The sequence below is a fragment of the Arvicola amphibius genome, chromosome 7, assembly GCF_903992535.2.
Source record: "Arvicola amphibius chromosome 7, mArvAmp1.2, whole genome shotgun sequence".
Lineage (NCBI taxonomy): Eukaryota > Metazoa > Chordata > Mammalia > Rodentia > Cricetidae > Arvicola > Arvicola amphibius.
The window spans coordinates 7,520,478-7,539,083 of NC_052053.1; the positions used below are offsets into that span (position 1 = coordinate 7,520,478).

Sequence of the window (18,606 nt, forward strand, 5' to 3'; positions counted from 1 at the left end):
TAGTCTCCATTTCAGCCTTCACATCTCCGAAATATTCTTCTCCGCTGAGAGCGTGATTGATTCCCAGAGGACAGCTTTTAACCCTAGCTTTAGGAGGGCTGGTCAGACTAAAGTCTTTTGATGACTGCCAATCATTGAGATTGTGGATGATTCCGGCAGATAGTTGGTGATTCCCAACTAATTATACAAAGCATTTTAGACAACATGACTTGCATTACTAGGTTAGAGGTATTTGTCCAATTTTAGTGAAAATGTTGGGCATGATGGGAGAGGCATAATGGTCAATAAAAATTTCAGATGAATGTCATGAAAATTGAAGGACAAGCATCCTGATAGAACTGATTTCAGAAAATGAAAAAAATAATAACAATTTAGGACTATTTCCGAACATCTTCCTACTCCATGGATATATTGTAAATAGCTTTTTGCTCAAATGGTAAAGTCTTGGGGTTTTTGTTTGTTTCACCAGCCGTGTAGCTCAGGCTGGCCTTGAACTCATGGCATTCATCTTTTCTCTACCATCTAAGTGTTGGGATTACAGGCATGTGCCACCATGCACCATCTGAAATGATAAATCTTTTGAGTGTTACTGAGAGACATTTGGTGTGTTTCCTGACAAAGCACGATGTCATTCATGTAGGTTTTTCTTGGTTTCTTTCTTTGTTGCTGTTCATGTGTAATGTGTACATGCGTGTGCACGCATTCATGCACACGCCGAAGCCAGGGGTAGGCACTGGATGTGTTTGAGACAGGGTCTCAAACTGAACCTGGTGCTCTTCAGTTTGCTAGACTAGCTAGCCAGCAAGCTCCGGAGACCTGCCTGCCTGCCTGCCCCTACTCCAGAGCCGTGGTTACAGACATACGATATCATGCACAGATATTTTCTATGGGTCCTGGGGATCTGAACTCACAGCTGGCTCTTTATTCACCAAGCTGTTTCCAGCCCCTCTCTGTTTCTCGGTTAGGAACTGTCAGTGCCGTATCTGAGCAAGCAAACCAGATGGATTTTTAGTTGGCTGACTTTGTTTCGCTGCCTGCACTGTCCGTATTTTGTGGTCGCTCTATTTAGAAAGAAGGCTCTGTGTATCTGGAGTAAGTTTCGATGGTGAATTTTCTTTTCCTGGAAACCGCCATTTCCTTACTAATGTAAAGGAGAGAAAATGAAGATGGTTCTACTTAAAACTACTTCTGGATTGAACTCCTTGCCTCTTTGCATTCATGTAAAATAGTTTCAAGTCAAATGAACAAATGTTAAATGTCAAGCTGTACAATTAGCAGAGCCTTATTCAATAAAGCAATTATCACTGTGGCAAGCAGGGGCCGGCGTTTTAGCACAGCTCTGTACTTCCCCTTACAACTGTGATGTATTTTTATAACATAAATGGAAAAACAAACCTGCGCCAGAAACGTTTTCTACTGCGAAGAGCTGATAAATGCATGCATGTACAATCACACAAAGGGACAATGAGAACAGGAAGGCATAATACAATAAAAACTGCTTTTGATAGATAGCCCATGGCCGTAGAACCACTCAGGCATTATTTGACGATTAAAATCCTAAAATGTTAAGTTTGACAAGAGGAGCCTGCAAGGAGCCATAGAACTCAGATCTGAGAGTCTGGGCGTCCTCCTTTGTTCCCCGTCAGAGGAAGGGGTACACGACATCAGAGTTCACCCGCAGGATGCTCCAGCAACACTGGCTTCCCGGATGAACTGCTGTCAGTTTGAGTATGGCGTGTCCTCTGCAGGCTTGAGTGTTGAAGGCCTTGCTCTTCGGCTGGTGACACGGTTTCGAGAGGTTCCTGAAACTTTAGAAAGCACAGGGCCTTGTTGAAGGGCACAGGGAAGATGCCATCGAAGGTCATCCCCTCCTCTGCTTCCTGCCGTCTGGATATCCACGTAATGCTTGATGCATTGTTAGATTAACATTTTGTTTTGCTGTTTACCCAAGATTCAAGTTTAAGGCTACAGAGTATCTTATTTGTAGAACATGTGCCTAGTTATGTGAAAGGCTCTAGCCTCAATCCATAAAAAACAGATGAATAGATATGTAAAATTTAACTGCCCGTCTTAGATTTTTGTTTGCTCGGTCTGACAACAATTGTTCTGTCTTAGTTAAAGAGGCTTCCACAGATCACTAAATTTCTCAAAATTTCTCCTCTTTTTCAAGTGAAGAAGCTTATATAAAATCATACTGATTTGCCAGGTCTGAGCTACCTGTTCCAACTAGAATTCCATTTTTCAGTGTGTGAGTTTACTGGGTTTCCAGTTAGGATCCTTTTTAGATGTGTGACTTCTGTGTCTCAAAGCAGAATTAAGCAAAGGAGCATTCTGGGTGTTGTGGCACATGCCTTCAGCAGCAAAGGAGCATTCTGGGTGTTGTGGCACATGCCTTCAGCCCCACCATCGCATTTTTCAGGCAGAGGCAGGCAGCACATCTCCGAGTTCAAGGCCAGTCACACCTACAAAGCAAGTTCCAGACTAGACAAACCTATACAGTCAAGTAGATAGTCCTGGAGATTTTTACCAGTACATAGGGAGTGGCCCAGGAAATCCATGCCTGGTCTGCGGACTGCAACACTCCAGATGCATTGCATTCAGCCCCCTGCATCTCAGCACAATCTCAGAGTGAGAGTCAGCAACAAGCTATCAGGCGTATCCAGGGGGAGCTGTTCCTGCTTTGCAGAGCTAAGAGTCTATCAAGCAGGCCCATGTTTCTGCCTTTACCTAGAGGAGTTTCCTTTTCTTCTTCTCTGTTTCTAATCTGCATCACGGACCTGATTCCTCCAGCACTGTGCTGTATGTGTTGAGTTCTTGAGCAGCATTCCAACTTGTTTAGGCAAAGCGGTTTTGAAAGGATGCCATTTCCTATGCTTTGCTGGTCCTGTCTTAAATCAAGAAAGAGCACCTCCCTCATCTCCCTGAAAGCTCTTGTAGTGTTTCTTAGCCTTTTACAGAAAGGGAGTAAGCCTATCCTCACTTACAGGAACTTGGTGATCTCACACCAGCCATCCTTAAAACCGTCTGTTGGTGTCAGATGTAGAATCAGGTGACATGCATGCAAGTCCCCTCCCCTTAAAATACTGAAGAATTAATAATAATAATAATACTGAAGAATTCTATTTTTAAAATAATATTTCTCAGACTTACGTTGGTGATGGCGTAAGTCACAAAACAATCCCACACTAGTTCAAAATTATGAATAAAAGGGTTATTTATTTAAGGGGAAAACTTACAGGTCACTGTCCTAGATAACAGTCCTCTGTGTGAACAGGAACAGAGTCTAGCAGCCGGAAGCGGGAGCCGGAAGCAAGAGAGTGGGCACACCTTTACAGCTACTTTTATAGTATAAGAGACCATACCCATACTCTGGAACTCAGTATGCAGTCCAGATTAGCCATAAACTCATGGCAATCCCCTGACCTCGACCTCCCATGTCCTGCATTATAGGTGTTAGCCAGCATGCCCGGCTTGACAGACTATTTTTAAGCTGTTCTGGGTAGAAAAAAATAATCTTTCAAGCCCATTCTTTCTGGTATTTTGGTTGTTATTTTGTTGCTGGGAGATTCCATAAGGCTAGTGTGTCTCTCTTACTGACATGGAATGTCTGAACTCTGACAGTAGATCCCTGTATGTAGCAAACGTTGTAACTACATATACAATCACCACCTGCCTGGTGATTTTCCATGCTACCCAGGATCAAGAGAAATGACTCAAAGTTGTACTTACGCTGCTGTGTCATTTGAAATGCCACTCTGAGCGCTCACAGAGTTCAGTTTAAACAGACGGTCACCCTATTCCTTTGTGGGCACAGTGCTGCTTACACGTGTACCCAGCACGATCTTGGAGTGCGATGATCCTATCAGAGAGTTAGACGGACAAACTAGAGAGGTTCTGAGGCATAGGATTCCAAGCTCAGGATAATATCATACACGCAAAGGTCTGACTGGTTGATTTGATGAATTAGAAAACATAGACCAAATTCAACCCGAACTGCAACTGCTGCTCTCAGAGAGGGGAGAATACTAAGGGAATAAGCTGAGCTGTGGCTAAGGGAACTTCTGCTGTTCTTTGCTTCCATTCTTAAACAAGAAAATGTTAAGACGCAACTAAAATCATTAGAAAAGAATGTATTTTTTTCCAATCAGGATACAAAGAACTTTCCAGGGACGGTTACATTTTATTCTTACTGTTCCAGTACTTAATTTCTGGTCAAATTATAAACACAGACTTGATAGATTTGTGTTCACCTGCAAAGTAACTATACTTCCTACCATATTACTACATAGGCTGTTGAAAGACATGAGAAAAACGAAAGTATTTGTAAAGGAGATAAAACTTTTATTTGGGATCATTGAAGAAATTAATGAGAATTTACCTCTATTACACAATTTAACAGCTCCATACAAGATGGGAAATAGTGGAAAATAAGGTTGATATTTTCTTATCCCTAGGGAAGTCACTTCCCTCAAAATATTGTTTTATTTTTCTCAGTAAAATATATTAGCATTTAAAAAAATCCATGGTTGACTATGGTGTGGACGGCACAGGTATAAATACCCACGAAGTTGTTACAGTTCGCTGTTCAGAGTAATAACAACGGGGACTGGCTTCACCAAGAGAATGCAAAACAAATAGACTGTCTCCTGCGCTGCCTAGTATCAGGTCTCCTTGGGGTGAAATAAAACAAGATAATACATATCATTGCAGGAACTCAGGCTAAGGAATCTTTTCATTTGAGGGAAGGTTATGAGAATGATTGCTCCATAATACATTTGAAGAAAAGAGCTATCCTAATGTTTGGAAGACAGGCCAGATAGAAGATAATCTTCAAAATTGGCATGTGTGTGAATGTCTGTACGTGTGTGTGTGTATGTCTTTGTGTGTGTGTGGTGTATGCATATCTGTACATGTGTGTGGTGTGTGCATGTCTGTACATGTGTGTGTGGTTTATGCATGTCTATATACGTGTGTGTGTGTGTGTGGTGTGTGTGCATGTCTGTACGTGTGTGTGTACGTGGTGTGTGCATGTCTGTACGTGTGTGTGTGTGGTATATGCATGTCTGTACACATGTGTGTGCAGAAAAACATCAAGTGTCCTGCTCTACCATGACCCCCTTATTCTCTTGAGACAGGTATCTCACTGAATCACCAGCTCAGTTATCTGTCACTAGTCTGGCTGGCCACTGAGCTGCCTCCACTTCCGATGATGGGGTCTCAGGCACACGATAGGCCACTCCTGGTTCTTTATGTGGGTACAGGGAGTCAGAGATCCCTCAGGCCCTTGTCCTTACACAACAAGCCTTCTTTCCTACTCACTGAGCCACCTCATTAGGCCGCCAAAAAACAACTCTGAATGACATCCATTAAATTTACATAGCAGACACTTCAGTGCCCCAACATGTTGTGGGAGTACATTCTGCTCCTTCAGCCAATAGCCTTTAAGATACATTGCTTAAAAAGGCATTGCTTAAAAATAAATAAATGTGAGCAGGGGAGAAAAGAGGAAGAGACAGAAGAGAGAACACTAAAATGACTCCTAATGACATTCCAGTGTGTGTGTGTGTGTGTGTGTGTGTGTGTGTGTGTGTGTGTGCACGTGTGCACGTGTATGTATTTGGGGTGGAGTATATACACACACTCAGATCAAGACCTTGTTCAGCCATCATCAGAGAAGCTTCCTCTGGCAGCAGATGAGAACGCATACAGAGACCCACAACCATACATATGGAAAGAATGAGAGGCCTTGGAACACTCAGCCCTAAAAGGGATATCTCTATCAAATCTCCCCCTTCAGGGCTCAGGGAACCCTGCAGAAGAGAAGGTCGAAAGAGTGTAAGAGCCAGAGGGGATGGAGGACACCCAAAAAAAACAAGGCTTTCTAAATCAACAAGATGGAAGCTTATAGGCATTCGCAGAGACTGAGGTAGCATGCAAAGGTCTTCAGTAGGTCATGCATGTTATGGCTTCCGGTTTAGTGTTTTAGTGTGTAAAAAAGTGGGTATTTGATTTCCGTGCCTTCTCTTTTCTGTCTTAGTCTTGTCCAACTCCAGTATGGTTTTGCTTTTATCTTACTATGTTTTTACTTTATTATTTTTTTGTTAAAAAAAAAAACCAAACACTTTAATCTCTAGGAATCCTAACACCTAAAAACAGATTAGTTTAGGAATAGTCTGTATGTTCCTTTTGATCCTGCAAAATGAGATCCTAGAGTAACGTTCAGAACATGCAGACTGGTTGTCTTTACTAAATGTTTCTTCAAACTGAATGAAGAACATTTTTTTCCTTCCTCCAAGCCATCCTCTTTGTCGAGGGAATAAATGGGGCGCTTGTTGGCTCTCAGAGCCCCTCAGAGCGGAGTGGGAGAGAGCGGGAGAGCTTCCTGGCTGTGTTGGGTTACCTCCTCCTCCAGAGTCTCACACAGGGATATAATGAATTGTAGCCACTTTCCGCCATTGCCCTCTCCCAGTCCCTCCTCTCTCCCCCAAAACACTTCTTCCAGAGCAGGCCTCTTTGTTCTTCCCTATCTCTGTTTTCGAAGTAACTTTAGAGAGACATTGCTCCCCAGTGACGCGGCTGTCACTTTTAAGTGAGTCATTTCATGAAGATTTGTGGTGTTTCGTGAATATTTGAAGTGTGACGGGATGCTTTTGTCATTTTCCCCTGTAAGTCTGATTCTGAGAAAGGGTTGAAGAAGGATAGTTATTTTTTTTGTGTGTGTGTACTACGGTAATTTGATAATGTCACAGTTAAAAAGCTGATACTTTGGCAAACTTCCAGAAGGTCCTAAACCGCAGAGTTTAGTAACTGCAGTCCTCTTTGCGGCAGTAAAGGAAGGTAGGTGCCGGCGACGACACCCCGCCCCCACCCCGCACCCTCTACCCCTGCTGACCTGGAATCTCTTAAGTATTTTCAGAGTGTTTTGTTTACGCTCTGTTCACACAGCTACAATTTGAAAACGGGGCGGAACATCCCACATTTTATAAGGCTTTCAAGAAGGTACTCAATTGAAATGGGGGTCATATTAAGAGCAGACAGAATCAAAAAGACAAAAGCCCAGGCACTTCTCCAAGGCCCTTGTAGGGGCAGCTGCCTTCTGGATTCTAGAAGCTCTAGACCCATCCTGCGCAGGTGATACATGGCTCCAACGCTCTCTGCAGTGTTCCTTTGCTGGGGTCAGCGTGGAGAGAGAACCGTGCCTAAGCTTGAAGCCTGGCTCCAGGACCTAAGCCAAAGGGTGAATGAAGAGCGATGGACTTTCTAAGAGCCTGGGATTCTTCCTCTGTACAGGGGACTCTTCAGTGAGTCTGCGCAAGCTAACCCCTCCACGCGGCCTAGCCTAAAGGAAGGCTCCGAGAAGCGAAACTGCCCTTCTGATGTTTATTAGCGACAGTGCACATGTAGAAAACGGAATTCCAAAGACCCTTGCAGGATGACGCTGACGTCACACGCTGAGAGAAGGCTCTTGTATTTGGATACCTGAGGTGTGAGAAGTCCGGAAAAGGGAGATAGAGCCCAGTTGGTTGTTGTATAGGAAACAGACTGTTTTGTTTGTTTCCCATGCCTTCTTATTTTGCTTACTAGTGACTTTCAGCCTCCAGATTCCAGTTAATTAGTTTGTAGCGTTGCACATTTCAACTTTAAAACTATGTCCCTCTCATCGTTGACCCGTGTCCCCATGAGGATCGAAACACCGTCTGGGCCACAATAGCACTCCAGAGGTGTTTATAAAAATATATATAGATGGATTGAAACCCTGGATTCTGATTCTGTTTAGGAGCAGTGGACTTAATGACGCTGTGTAGGTCATCTGTGCTTACCAAACGGTTTTAAGGACATTGGTGTAAGTAGGTGATTGGCTTAAAAGTGAAATTACCTTAAGAACAGCGTGTATAAAAGACAGTCCTCTATAAGTCTTGAATGATTTTCCTACTTCCTAACCTCGGCTATTGCTAGTCCCAGCCTTCCTCCATAGCTAAATTGTTTAAAGACATGGGATGCAGTTTCAATTTCTGCCTCTTAGAGCTCTTAGATGGGCGACCAAACTCATGATGCTATTGAAGTCCCAGCTAGAAAATCATCTAACGTCTAAAATGTAATCCAGCACCTGGTCCCACAGCGCCGGAGACTCCACCTATCTCCGTGGAAGGCAGCCAGAGTTCCTGTTCTGTGTCTGAGTTTCTCCACAGACACCCGTTCGTTCTCATGTGATGGCTTACCCCTACAGCTGCAAGTCACTTGGGAAAGTAATGGTCTTAGAAAACACACATATTTGTGCAGGTTTGTGGCTCTTGTGATCTTGAAGAGTATATCTAAAGGATGTTTGTTCTCGTTTTGATGGTGAAAATGTAGCAGATGGATGGTCGATGGGGCCAGCTTCATCAGTTCATCTTAGAGCATTGCCATAGTCAGTAGTTAATCCATCCATCCACAGCCTCCGGCCGCCTCCTCCGTTCCTGCCGCCAGCCACTACCCCCTCTTCCGTTTCTGTTATCTCCTGTTTTGCTTTCCATTTCTGTGTGGTTCTCATTGGAAACCCTGTGAAGGGCCCCGCCTTGCTGCTGTAGTTAGAGGTTTTCAGGCTTCTCCACCTCTGGGAGCCGGAAGTGGGTTTCTAAGTCGTGTAAATACTTGTGAATTTGCGCGTTCTCCTCAAGGCACCAGGTGATTCCTTCTAACTTTTACTTTTTTTTAGAAAAGAAGAGGCTTATTTGGGACCAATAAATTCTGCCAGGTAAGGGATTTTTGGAAGCTGGAACTGTATGGCAGGGATTTATTTACTTTTTTTCCTTTTATAAGCTTTCCCTCTCTGTAGACTTTTTTATGTAAACATAAATAGCATGAGCTAAATTGATATAACTAAGTAACAAGCATTTGGCCATTTAAAACTTACATCTTACACTTAATAAATTGTTGAAATTAACTCATTTTTAACAATTAAATGTCTATGAACTGCCAATTAAATCTTTGAAAATATTGCTTTGGTGTATAATTGCAGTTCTTCTAATAATTTACCTTAACATTCTATATATGAAATTGTTATGTACATATGCATTTTTTCATTTGGTAAATTTAACTTAACATTTCAGGGTTTATGGGAATGTCTTTATTAACCTAGGATCCATTATTTATTCTGGGGATCACTGAATGAATAAAGAGTTGGCACTGTTGTGTGTCTTCCTGGGGAGATAGGAAGGATCGTCTGTTTGGCCCAGTTGCTGAGGATGGACTCTTTCCAAGTCTATTGTCCCCATTCTGCCCATAACTTTATTGTGGTTATTTGCAGGGGTGTGCACACCTCAAAGGTAGTCAGAAAGTCTTATGGGCAACAACCGAGGAGTCCTGCCCAGGGCATGTACTACTCATGTAAACAGCACTACGGAAAAGCCCCCTGGGCAATTTGCAAGTAACACTTCATCCAAAGCGGTCCCCACAGTCCATTGCTTACCTATGTAACTTCCGGCGGGGGGGATGGGGAGGAGAGACCTCTTTCTGTTAGATACATTCCTATAGTTGATGAACTTATTAGCCTACCTTCTTTTTAAAAATTATTTATTTTACATCCCAACCACAATTCCCCTCCCTCCTCTCCTCCCAGTCTCTCCCCTCCACTTCCTTTCTGTACCCCCCAATCCACTCCTCAGTTTCTGTTCAGAAAAGGGCAGACCTCCCATGGATATCGCAAAGCATGGCATATCAAGTTGTATTAAGACTAGGAACCTCTGCTTGCATTAAAGCTGGGCAAGGCAACCCAATATGAGGAGTAGGCTCTCAAAAGCTAGCCAAAGATTCAAAGGCAGCCCCTGCTCCCACTGTTAGGAGTTCCACAAGAAGACCAAGCTACACAATAAAGTATCCTTTTAAATGAGAGACAGCAGAGGTACGTTTTTGATATGGCTAGCTGCATGTCATTCAAATGAAGGCAGCAAATCAGGAAGCAAGGACGCCATTCAAACTGCTGTTTCATCTGAATGGACTTTGTGGGGAAATCTATGATCTTACACACTAATCTGGTGCCAATGTCTTGCAGGGACCTCCTTAATGTGCTTTGGAAAGCAGGTGGCTAGGAACTTGTCTGCCTCTATATTTGGAGTGTTCAGCCTTGACTTATACTTAGGGATGGAAAAGAAGAAGCAATGTTTTCAGTCTGGTGTGGTACAGATGTCAGATTTGAGCACGATACAGTTATATTGGGAATTTTTTGAAAAAGAATTTAGAGGGAACAGTTCTATTCAGAGATTGAGTTGGATCCACCTCTAATTACCTTGGTTTGATAAAAAATTTTAAAGTAGAATATTTTAGTTTCTAATTTTGTATGTGCTTCTGTGCTGTACCATAGGTAAAACCGGGAGAGATGCATTTATTTTAAGCATTGGAAGTTTTTAATTTAAAGATTAATTTTCAACTTATTTTTGAATGAGTGATAGGAAAAATGTACATTCTAGCTATGGTTCAATAAATAAGATTGTTTATGTTTTGATATATGCTCGTTATAAAGATAAATTAACAGTGCAAATACAGTAAAATCATACAGTAAAGATGAGTTAAGTGACCATCATGAGCTGGCGTTTGGTAGATGGCCATCCAGTTTGGTCCTTGGTATTTCATATATCACCCGATGGGAAGTATTTTACACTGGCTGAGAATAAAATCTTGTGATAACAGGCTCTTCTGTCAGTTTTGAAAATTTGGGGAATTTATAAATACTGCCAGTTAGGTTAGTCTGTCTATTTTATTTTTAGGCCTAATACAAATCAATATGCTGCTATATCCCTAGGAGCCATCAGAAGGTAAATAGATAGACACATCTACAGAGGAAATGGACACCTGAAGTTTGCTTTCCTGACTTTTTGGGATTTTCTCACTGGTAGTTTTTTTTGTTTAACTTAATTCTGTGCTGTCCAATCCTCATGCAATAAAATACAAGGACCGTCGGGGTAAGATGGTGGTGACCCTTGCCTAGCATCCATGAGGCTCTAGGTTGGGATGTGAGGCCATATCTGCCAATCCAGAAAATGCATATTCAATCCATCACCCCTGTGTTCATAGCGGCCGTTCCTTTACTATCTCCTCTCCCAACTCTTAAATCTTGTACCAAAAGGAGGCTAATTCTAATAACTTCACAATTTTATTTTTGGAGACTCTCATATATGAGTTCACTGTATTTTCCCAGTTTCTCCCTCTACCCCCCCCCATTTCTGTAGCGCTCTGCACCCCCCTCAGATTAGTTCTCTCCTCTTCTATACTTACCGTTGAGTTTCACGTACGTCTCACGACTCTTGTTGCACGTGACATAAAGAGCAATAACTCTGCCCTCTTTCTCGCTGCACATCAGTTCTCCTAAGTGCTAATTTTATACTTTCTTGATTTATAAGCATGATCAGGGATAGGATTTATTTCTTCTCTCTCAAATGTCACCGACTAATCCCATGTGAAACTCTGAGCCTGGGAGATTTCCTTGGTGGTGGTGTCAGCCGACCCGCCCTTGTTCGCTTCACACCTGTTGAGTGATTCATCGCTCCTTGTCTGCATTGTTGCGTGAGCTGCCAGTTGTCTGATGTTAATTCTGGGATTAATTTCTGGGGTACATGGGAGAATCATCACGGTCTCTATTTATCTACTCCACGTCTATCTAGAATTGTTTCTGTAAGGGTGAGGGCTCGACACCATGCGTTTTTCTATGGCTGAATACTTTCATTACTGTACGTTTTCCCTAATGTGTATGTTTTATATGGAAGCCAAAAGGAATCATAGGCTATAAATCAAAACCTTGCTTGATCAATATTTAAACAAGGATTGCATATTAACCAATCTGATGCATGCATCTGAGTGTTCATTTGTAATATACTTTCCAGTACAGTGAATTTCAATCCGTAGGACATGAAAGCTAATAAATTATTTTAAAATAAAGATACACACTTTCTGTTCTGTAATAAGAGCCTGACATTTACAACTCTGCCATAAATCAAAACTTAAGAAGTTAAATATATCTGTAGTGACTGTCACCGAGATCATTCGAGAACCATGATGAGCATTATCGCTTCCCACAAGGAAAACATTAACGACTTAATTTTAACCCTAAGACGTGGATCTTTGGTTTTCTGTAGTGTGACTCTTTAAAAAGTCTCATGCCTCCTTTCATTGATAGCAGGTCGCTAGGGGCGTGGTGATTCTCTTGTGGTCTTTGGTTTATTTTGCTTTTGTTTTTATTCTCAATTCCTGGAGACAGCCTTACTGGTGAGTGAGACTCTTTGATAGCCTCATTGGGAAGCTAAGCGCTCCTCTTCTTTGCCTGCAGTGCTGTCTCGGTCTTTCCTTTGAAGATAACTTTGCCCCTTTGTTTCTGATCATTTGCTCTTCAGATGGACCCTGTGCAGAAAGCCGTCATTAACCACACGTTTGGAGTCTCCATTCCCCCGAAGAAGAAACAAGTTATTTCTTGTAATGTCTGTCAGCTGCGCTTTAACTCAGACGTGAGTATCACTTTTTTATTGCTCTCTGAAGTGTGTTGATTGTGCCGGCGCTGATTGGCCTGAAGATGTCCATCTCTTCACGTGTGCCTGCTCTGTGGCCTCTCAGCACCGGTTCCTCCTGATGACCCACTGCCTCCAGTGTGTCCAGTTTCCAAATGACTTAGCTTTGGTACTTCAGATCTGAACAGCAGGGCAAGTGATTGGTCATAAAAGTTAGGACATTCTCTTGTTTTATACTGGATCACATTGATTCTATTTGCTTGTCAGAAATATTTGAAAATTAGAAATTATGAAAAAAAATGAGTGAATGCTGAAGAAGACCACTGAATTTTGACAAGAACTATCAAATTTCATGCATGTGTTCAATCTTACTAAACAGCCAAAGACTAATGTATTATACAAATTATGTTTCCATTTCATATAAATATGGGAAAATTTTTCTACAACTAGCCAACATAGACATTCTGCTGAAAAGAGGTGCCAAGGAAGGGGTAAATTATAAGTAGATTTTTAAATGTATAAAAAATAAATAACAAATCTGGTAATATTCAACTACCAGACAAAACCAGTTTCCAGGATGGATAAAGAAAATGCCATATATTTACACAATGGAGTACTACACAGTGGTAAAAAAAATGACATCTTGAAATTTTTATGCAAATGGATGAATCTAGAAAAAAACATATTGAGTGAGGTAACCCAGACCCAGAAAGACAGCTATAATATGCACTCACTCATAAGTGGCTTTTAGACATAAAGCAAAGAAAAAACCACCCTACAGTCTACAACCCCAGAGAACCTAGACAATAAAGAGAACCTAAGAGGACATACATGGATCTACATAGGAAGGTGAAAAAGACAAGATCTCCTGAGTAACTGGGAATGTGGGGGTCACAGTAGAGGGTTGAAGAGGAGGGAAAGGAAGGGAGGGGAGCAAAGAAAAAGGCATAGCTCAATAAAAAAAAAATGAAAAAAAAATACCAGTTTCCAGTGCAGATGGGATCTGAAGACAGTATCTTAAATGTGGGATTTCCCAAGTTTCTGGATTCAAAAAGCCATTCTGCAAAGAGCATGCCACAGATTTAATGTGTTTTTAGAAATACAAAAATAACAAGGCATTCTTCTTCATGTATACCACGATGTGACATTTCCAGAGTTCTACACAATAAACACAATGAAATTGCACTCACTGGAAAAGAAGTTGATCATGACCTAACCAATTATATATAATGTGATTTCAACTAAAGACTGGTGACTGTTTGGTACCTCATAAAATTCTGAAGAATTTAAATGACATAAACAGAGGAACATAGGATGTCAATTCATTCCACACCTCAGTACTGTTGAGATCTTAATTCTCCTCAGATTGTAAAAACAGCAGGGTGAATACCTAGACTCCCTAAACCCTCTCTTTTTGTTATAATCACCCACAAAGATGTATACTTCGTGATTTTAGTGCTTACCACAAAACCCACAGTTACCAAGGTACTTTGAAAAATCAGTCCACCTTGGAGCTGGAGAGATGGCTCAGCAGTGAAAAGTACTAACTACTTTTGCAGAGGACTTGGGTTCCATCCCCAGCACCATCCATAACTCCAGTTTCCGGGGAACCAGCACCCTCTTCTGGTCTCCATGGTACAGCACACACTAGTGCACTGGCATCCATGCAGGTGAAACATGCACACACATAAAGATAAATACATCCTCTTTAAAAATCTCATCCACTTGAACTCCTCAAGCCCGACTTGTCGATCCCAATTACTATCAACACTTCGTACTTTTTATGTAACCTTCCAGAGTTGGTTTATAGAGCTATATCTAAATGTGAGTGTTTTTCTTTCTCTTATGTATAGAGTAGAAAGCTTTTCTCTGCCTTTGTTGGTTTGTTCATTTGTTTGGCGTTTATCCACCAAGCATGTACTATATTCATGTGTATTTTTATACATGCATATGTGCAGGCATGCACATGTGTGTCCAAGAGTGTGAAGGTCAGAAGTTGATGTCAGATGTTTTTCTCAATCTCTCTCCACCTTGTTTTCTCACTAAACCTGGAGCTCATCTTTCCAGCTTGACTGTCTGGTCAGTGAGCTCCAGAGATCCGATTCTCTGTCCCCAGCAGATTGCTGCCACGCTTGGCTTTTGTATGGATGCTGAGATTCTTGTGTTCGCATGGCAGACACTTTACCCATCTCGCCACCTCCTGCCTTGTCTTTCTCACAGCACAGTGTTTCACTGAGAAGCCTTTCTGTCCACGTAGAGCACTCCTTGACCTTCTGATCTGCAAACGTGCTAGACAAAGATGCTAATGTCCTAAGAACCTAGATCCTCATAATATGTTACGTTACATCACAAAGGGGATTAAAGGCAGTAATCTCTAAAACAAAAAGAATGTCCATCACTGTGTCTTGTGCCCATGTGTAAAAAGGGAAGAGGAAGGCAAAAGAAGCAGTCATTAATGATTCATCGATTGCCCATTGACAGCTTTGAAGTTAAAGGAATGTGCCAAAAAGCCAATGAGTGTGCGCAGGTCTACAAGTCAGTCTTACCAATATCTTAATTTAGGCCAGAGAGATGCACATCCCATTTCTGGTACCCAACTAGGCAATAATAAATTGCGTTGTTTCTAGCTTATGACCGTTTCCTGTGAAAGCATTAGTAGCACACTAGTCTCTGTGTGCATGCCCTATACTCTGTTTACTTAGTACCCGTTAGCATTTGTGTGCCCGTGTTCCATGGTTGTTGGTTTAGTGCCTTCTAAGTGACCATGTAGGTTGTTTCCCATTTAGGAGAACTGCATATATTTTCATAGTCAATACACAACAGAACTAGGACATAAATCTGAGCGTCTTGCCTCTAAATCTGCAGGTGCGCCTACAATACTATTTCCAGTAAGTTGACTTTTGTCTAAGGATTAATTGAACCCCACTCTGTTCTCAATTTCATGTACAACACTGCATTCAGAGTCTTTGAGGGCCAGGCATGATAACACACACCTTTAATTCTACACTCAAGAGGAAGAGGTAGACACATGCAGATCTCTGAGGGTTTAAAGCCAGTCTGGTCTACACATGAGTTTTAGGACAAACAAGCTACATAGACCCTGTCTCAAAAAACAAATTCTTGAACATGCATTTAAGTTCTGGTTCCCGAACCTGGAAAGTAACAGCAACACTGTTGACCTTAGTTTTATGATGGGAAAAGGGACTGTTCCAGCTCTGTGGTTAAAAATAATCCCCACAGTATCACCATCAGCAGAAGAGAACATAAACACATCTGCCATACAAATAGGGCAGCTAAGATCTCAGAATTATGCTTCCTATTGTGTCATGGAAGCCAGGTGTGGTGATGCACCCCTGCAATGTCAGAACACAGGAGAGTCAGCAGTTGACGGCCAGCCTTGTCTGCAGAGCAAGTGTGAGGCCAGGACAACATGAGACCCTGTTTGCAAAACCAAAATAGAAAAAGAAAAACCAAAACAGAACCAAAAACGAATCTGTCCCATGGGTGCTTTGAGGGGAGGTGTGAGAAGTTTCTCTCTATAGTTCCAAATGTCTTCCACTTTTGGTCTGTGTACACCATCATCGACTTTTTTTCTAAGTGTAAATAATATGGGTAAGGACCGCTGTAAACGTGTTAGCAGATGACCACCAGCTTCCTGACACTACCCAGTAGCCCTGTGGAGAAGAAAGAAAAAAAAGTGAGATTTCTGAGTCATGCTTCGATTCTGGGCAATAAAACTGTAAAATCCGGATGGCAAATGCAAAACTGTGACATATATGTGTTCCCAGTGTTTAGCAATGGTGCTATAATCTGCATAACCAAGCTCTCTAACTGAGCATTTTTTATTGGGAAGGGAGTTTATTATTTTATAATTACCCTATTTACATTTTAATGCAAAGAATTAAGAAGATGCTCATCCTTATTTGCTTTAATAACATTTCTAAATCAGCCCGAGACTGAATTGGCTTCACTCTTCAGTGTAGAAAGTATGTTTATGAAAGATCTGGAAGGCAGATTTGCACAGTAAACAGACTGTTCTCCACTGCTCCCTGTAACACACATAAAACACACCAGGGTAGACCTTGTGCGGTGGAACCCAGAGCGACCTAGTTTAAGTGTTCTGCAGCCTGCTTTGTCCAGCTTTTACCATCTCAATAGAGCGCCACGGTTGGAAAGCCAAAAGCTACAGCTTTATTGACACAATGAAGCCTTATGTAAATGAGCAGGCATTAATCACAAACATTTCCCAAGTGAACCTTGACAAATTGACACCATTAACTTTGCCAGGGGCAGGCCAGGCACTGCCGTCCAGGAATAATACACTTTCCAGAAGAGTCCTGGACCTTGGCACGAATATGTGCAGATGCCAATTCCTGCTTTCTTCTTCATCATCTTCCTAACCCAGGGTAAACCAAACGAAGTTGTCATGAGCCCCCATGTTCATTCATCCGTTGATAAATGAGTGCACACTGTAGAATGATCATAAATTGATGAGCCTGAGTAGGAATCTGTACCTCTCTAGAGCAGGGCCCCGGCAGGAGAACGAGCTAGTGTACACTTCACAAATAATACCTTGAGGCAAATATTCTTCTCCTTTTTGGCAGTGTTGGAAGCTGGGAGATCACAAATAGTTTCTAATTTGCATATTAATTTCAGTTCCCTGGAGACTAGCAGTAGAAGGATCAAGGAAATACAAGTGGAGTTTTACATAAGAGAAGAGCTGAGCAATGTGGTTTTAAGTGTTTAGAAACACAGATGCTTCATCATTCTCTCACCGCAGTTCACTGTAAATGGCCTTCATCTCACCTGCATCCCCATGCATCATCATCCCCATGCATCATCATCCCATGCATCGTCATCCCCATGCATTATCATCCCATGCATCATCATCCCATGCATCATCATCCCCATGCATCATCCTCCCCATGCATCGTCTTCCCATGCATCATCATCCCCATGCATTATCATCCCATGCATCATCATCCCCATGCATCATCCTCCCCATGCATCGTCTTCCCATGCATCATCATCCCCATGCATCATCATCCCCATGCATCGTCCTCCCCATGCATTGTCTTCCCATGCATCATCATCCCCATGCATCATCCTCCCATGCATCATCATCCCCATGCATCATCATCCCCATGCATCATCATCCCCATGCATCGTTATCCCCATGCATCGTCTTCCCATGCATCATCATCCCCATGCATCATCATCATCCCCATGCCTCATCATCATCCTCTCACCACAGTTCACTGTAAGCGACCTTCATCTCACCTGCATCCCCATGCATTATCATCCGCATGCATCATCATCCGCATGCATCATCATCCCCATGCATTGTCATCCCCATGCATCATCATCCCATGCATCGTCATCCCATGCATCATCATCATCCTCTCACCACAGTCCATTGTAAACAACCTTCATCTCACCTGCAGTCCCGTGCTTTGTAAAGGAAACAGAAACAAGAGCACAGTGATCTGACCAAAATGTTTAGACTCTAGCTCAGGAATAGACCTCAAAGTGTTGGAATGCATCATTAAGGCCATAAATTATGAGGTGTGAGATAGTATCCGGGATGTTAATGCCATTGCTTTCATTACTAGCATGGAACTAAACTTGCAAAATTTACAGTGTTATGAGTCCCACCATAGACCATATTCTCTTCATTTTATCTTACTCTACGGCATTTGTAGGTTGGTGTGTTTTGTGACATCGTCCTGTCTGGGTTATGGTTTAGCTGGTATCTCTGGATTTCAGCCTTCTGTCCTTGTTATGCTGTATGCCTTCCTGTCTGGGGATATGAAGAGATGACCTCATCCCATTTCATTGATTGACCTCAGAATATTATAGACGGGCAGGAAACTAAAGGTTGCTTTGAAGAGAAAATGATAGGTGACCAACCATTTGTGTGAACATTTTTTAGGGTGACCTCACTCTTATTCTTGACTATAAACCTCTGGAATTTTGAAAATCGCAGCCATTCAGAGATCAGCAGCAATTGCCAGGACTGCAGTTAGCAGGCAGTTGGTACTTCTGCAGCCCTGGCACCTTCCTCATTGTACGCCTGTGTCATCTTGCTGCAGCCATTCCGCCCAGATTGTCCCCTCTGGCCTTTCTGCCTGTT

General features: G+C 42.2%; 1 protein-coding gene across 5 annotated transcripts in view; it reads left to right on the forward strand.

Moving 5' to 3' along the window:
* Znf385b (zinc finger protein 385B) overlaps window positions 1–18,606 on the forward strand; it is a 102,162-nt gene that overhangs the window by 27,273 nt on the left and 56,283 nt on the right. For 3 of the 5 annotated variants that reach the window (XM_038336207.1, XM_038336211.1, XM_038336208.1), the window contains exons 3-4: window positions 8,696–8,734; window positions 12,363–12,473. In XM_038336207.1, coding sequence (XP_038192135.1) covers window positions 8,696–8,734; window positions 12,363–12,473 — 150 coding nt within the window. Of the gene's footprint in view, window positions 1–8,695; window positions 8,735–10,742; window positions 10,791–12,362; window positions 12,474–18,606 lie in introns of all 5 variants that reach the window. The other 2 variants (XM_038336210.1, XM_038336209.1) reach the window with 2 other exon arrangements.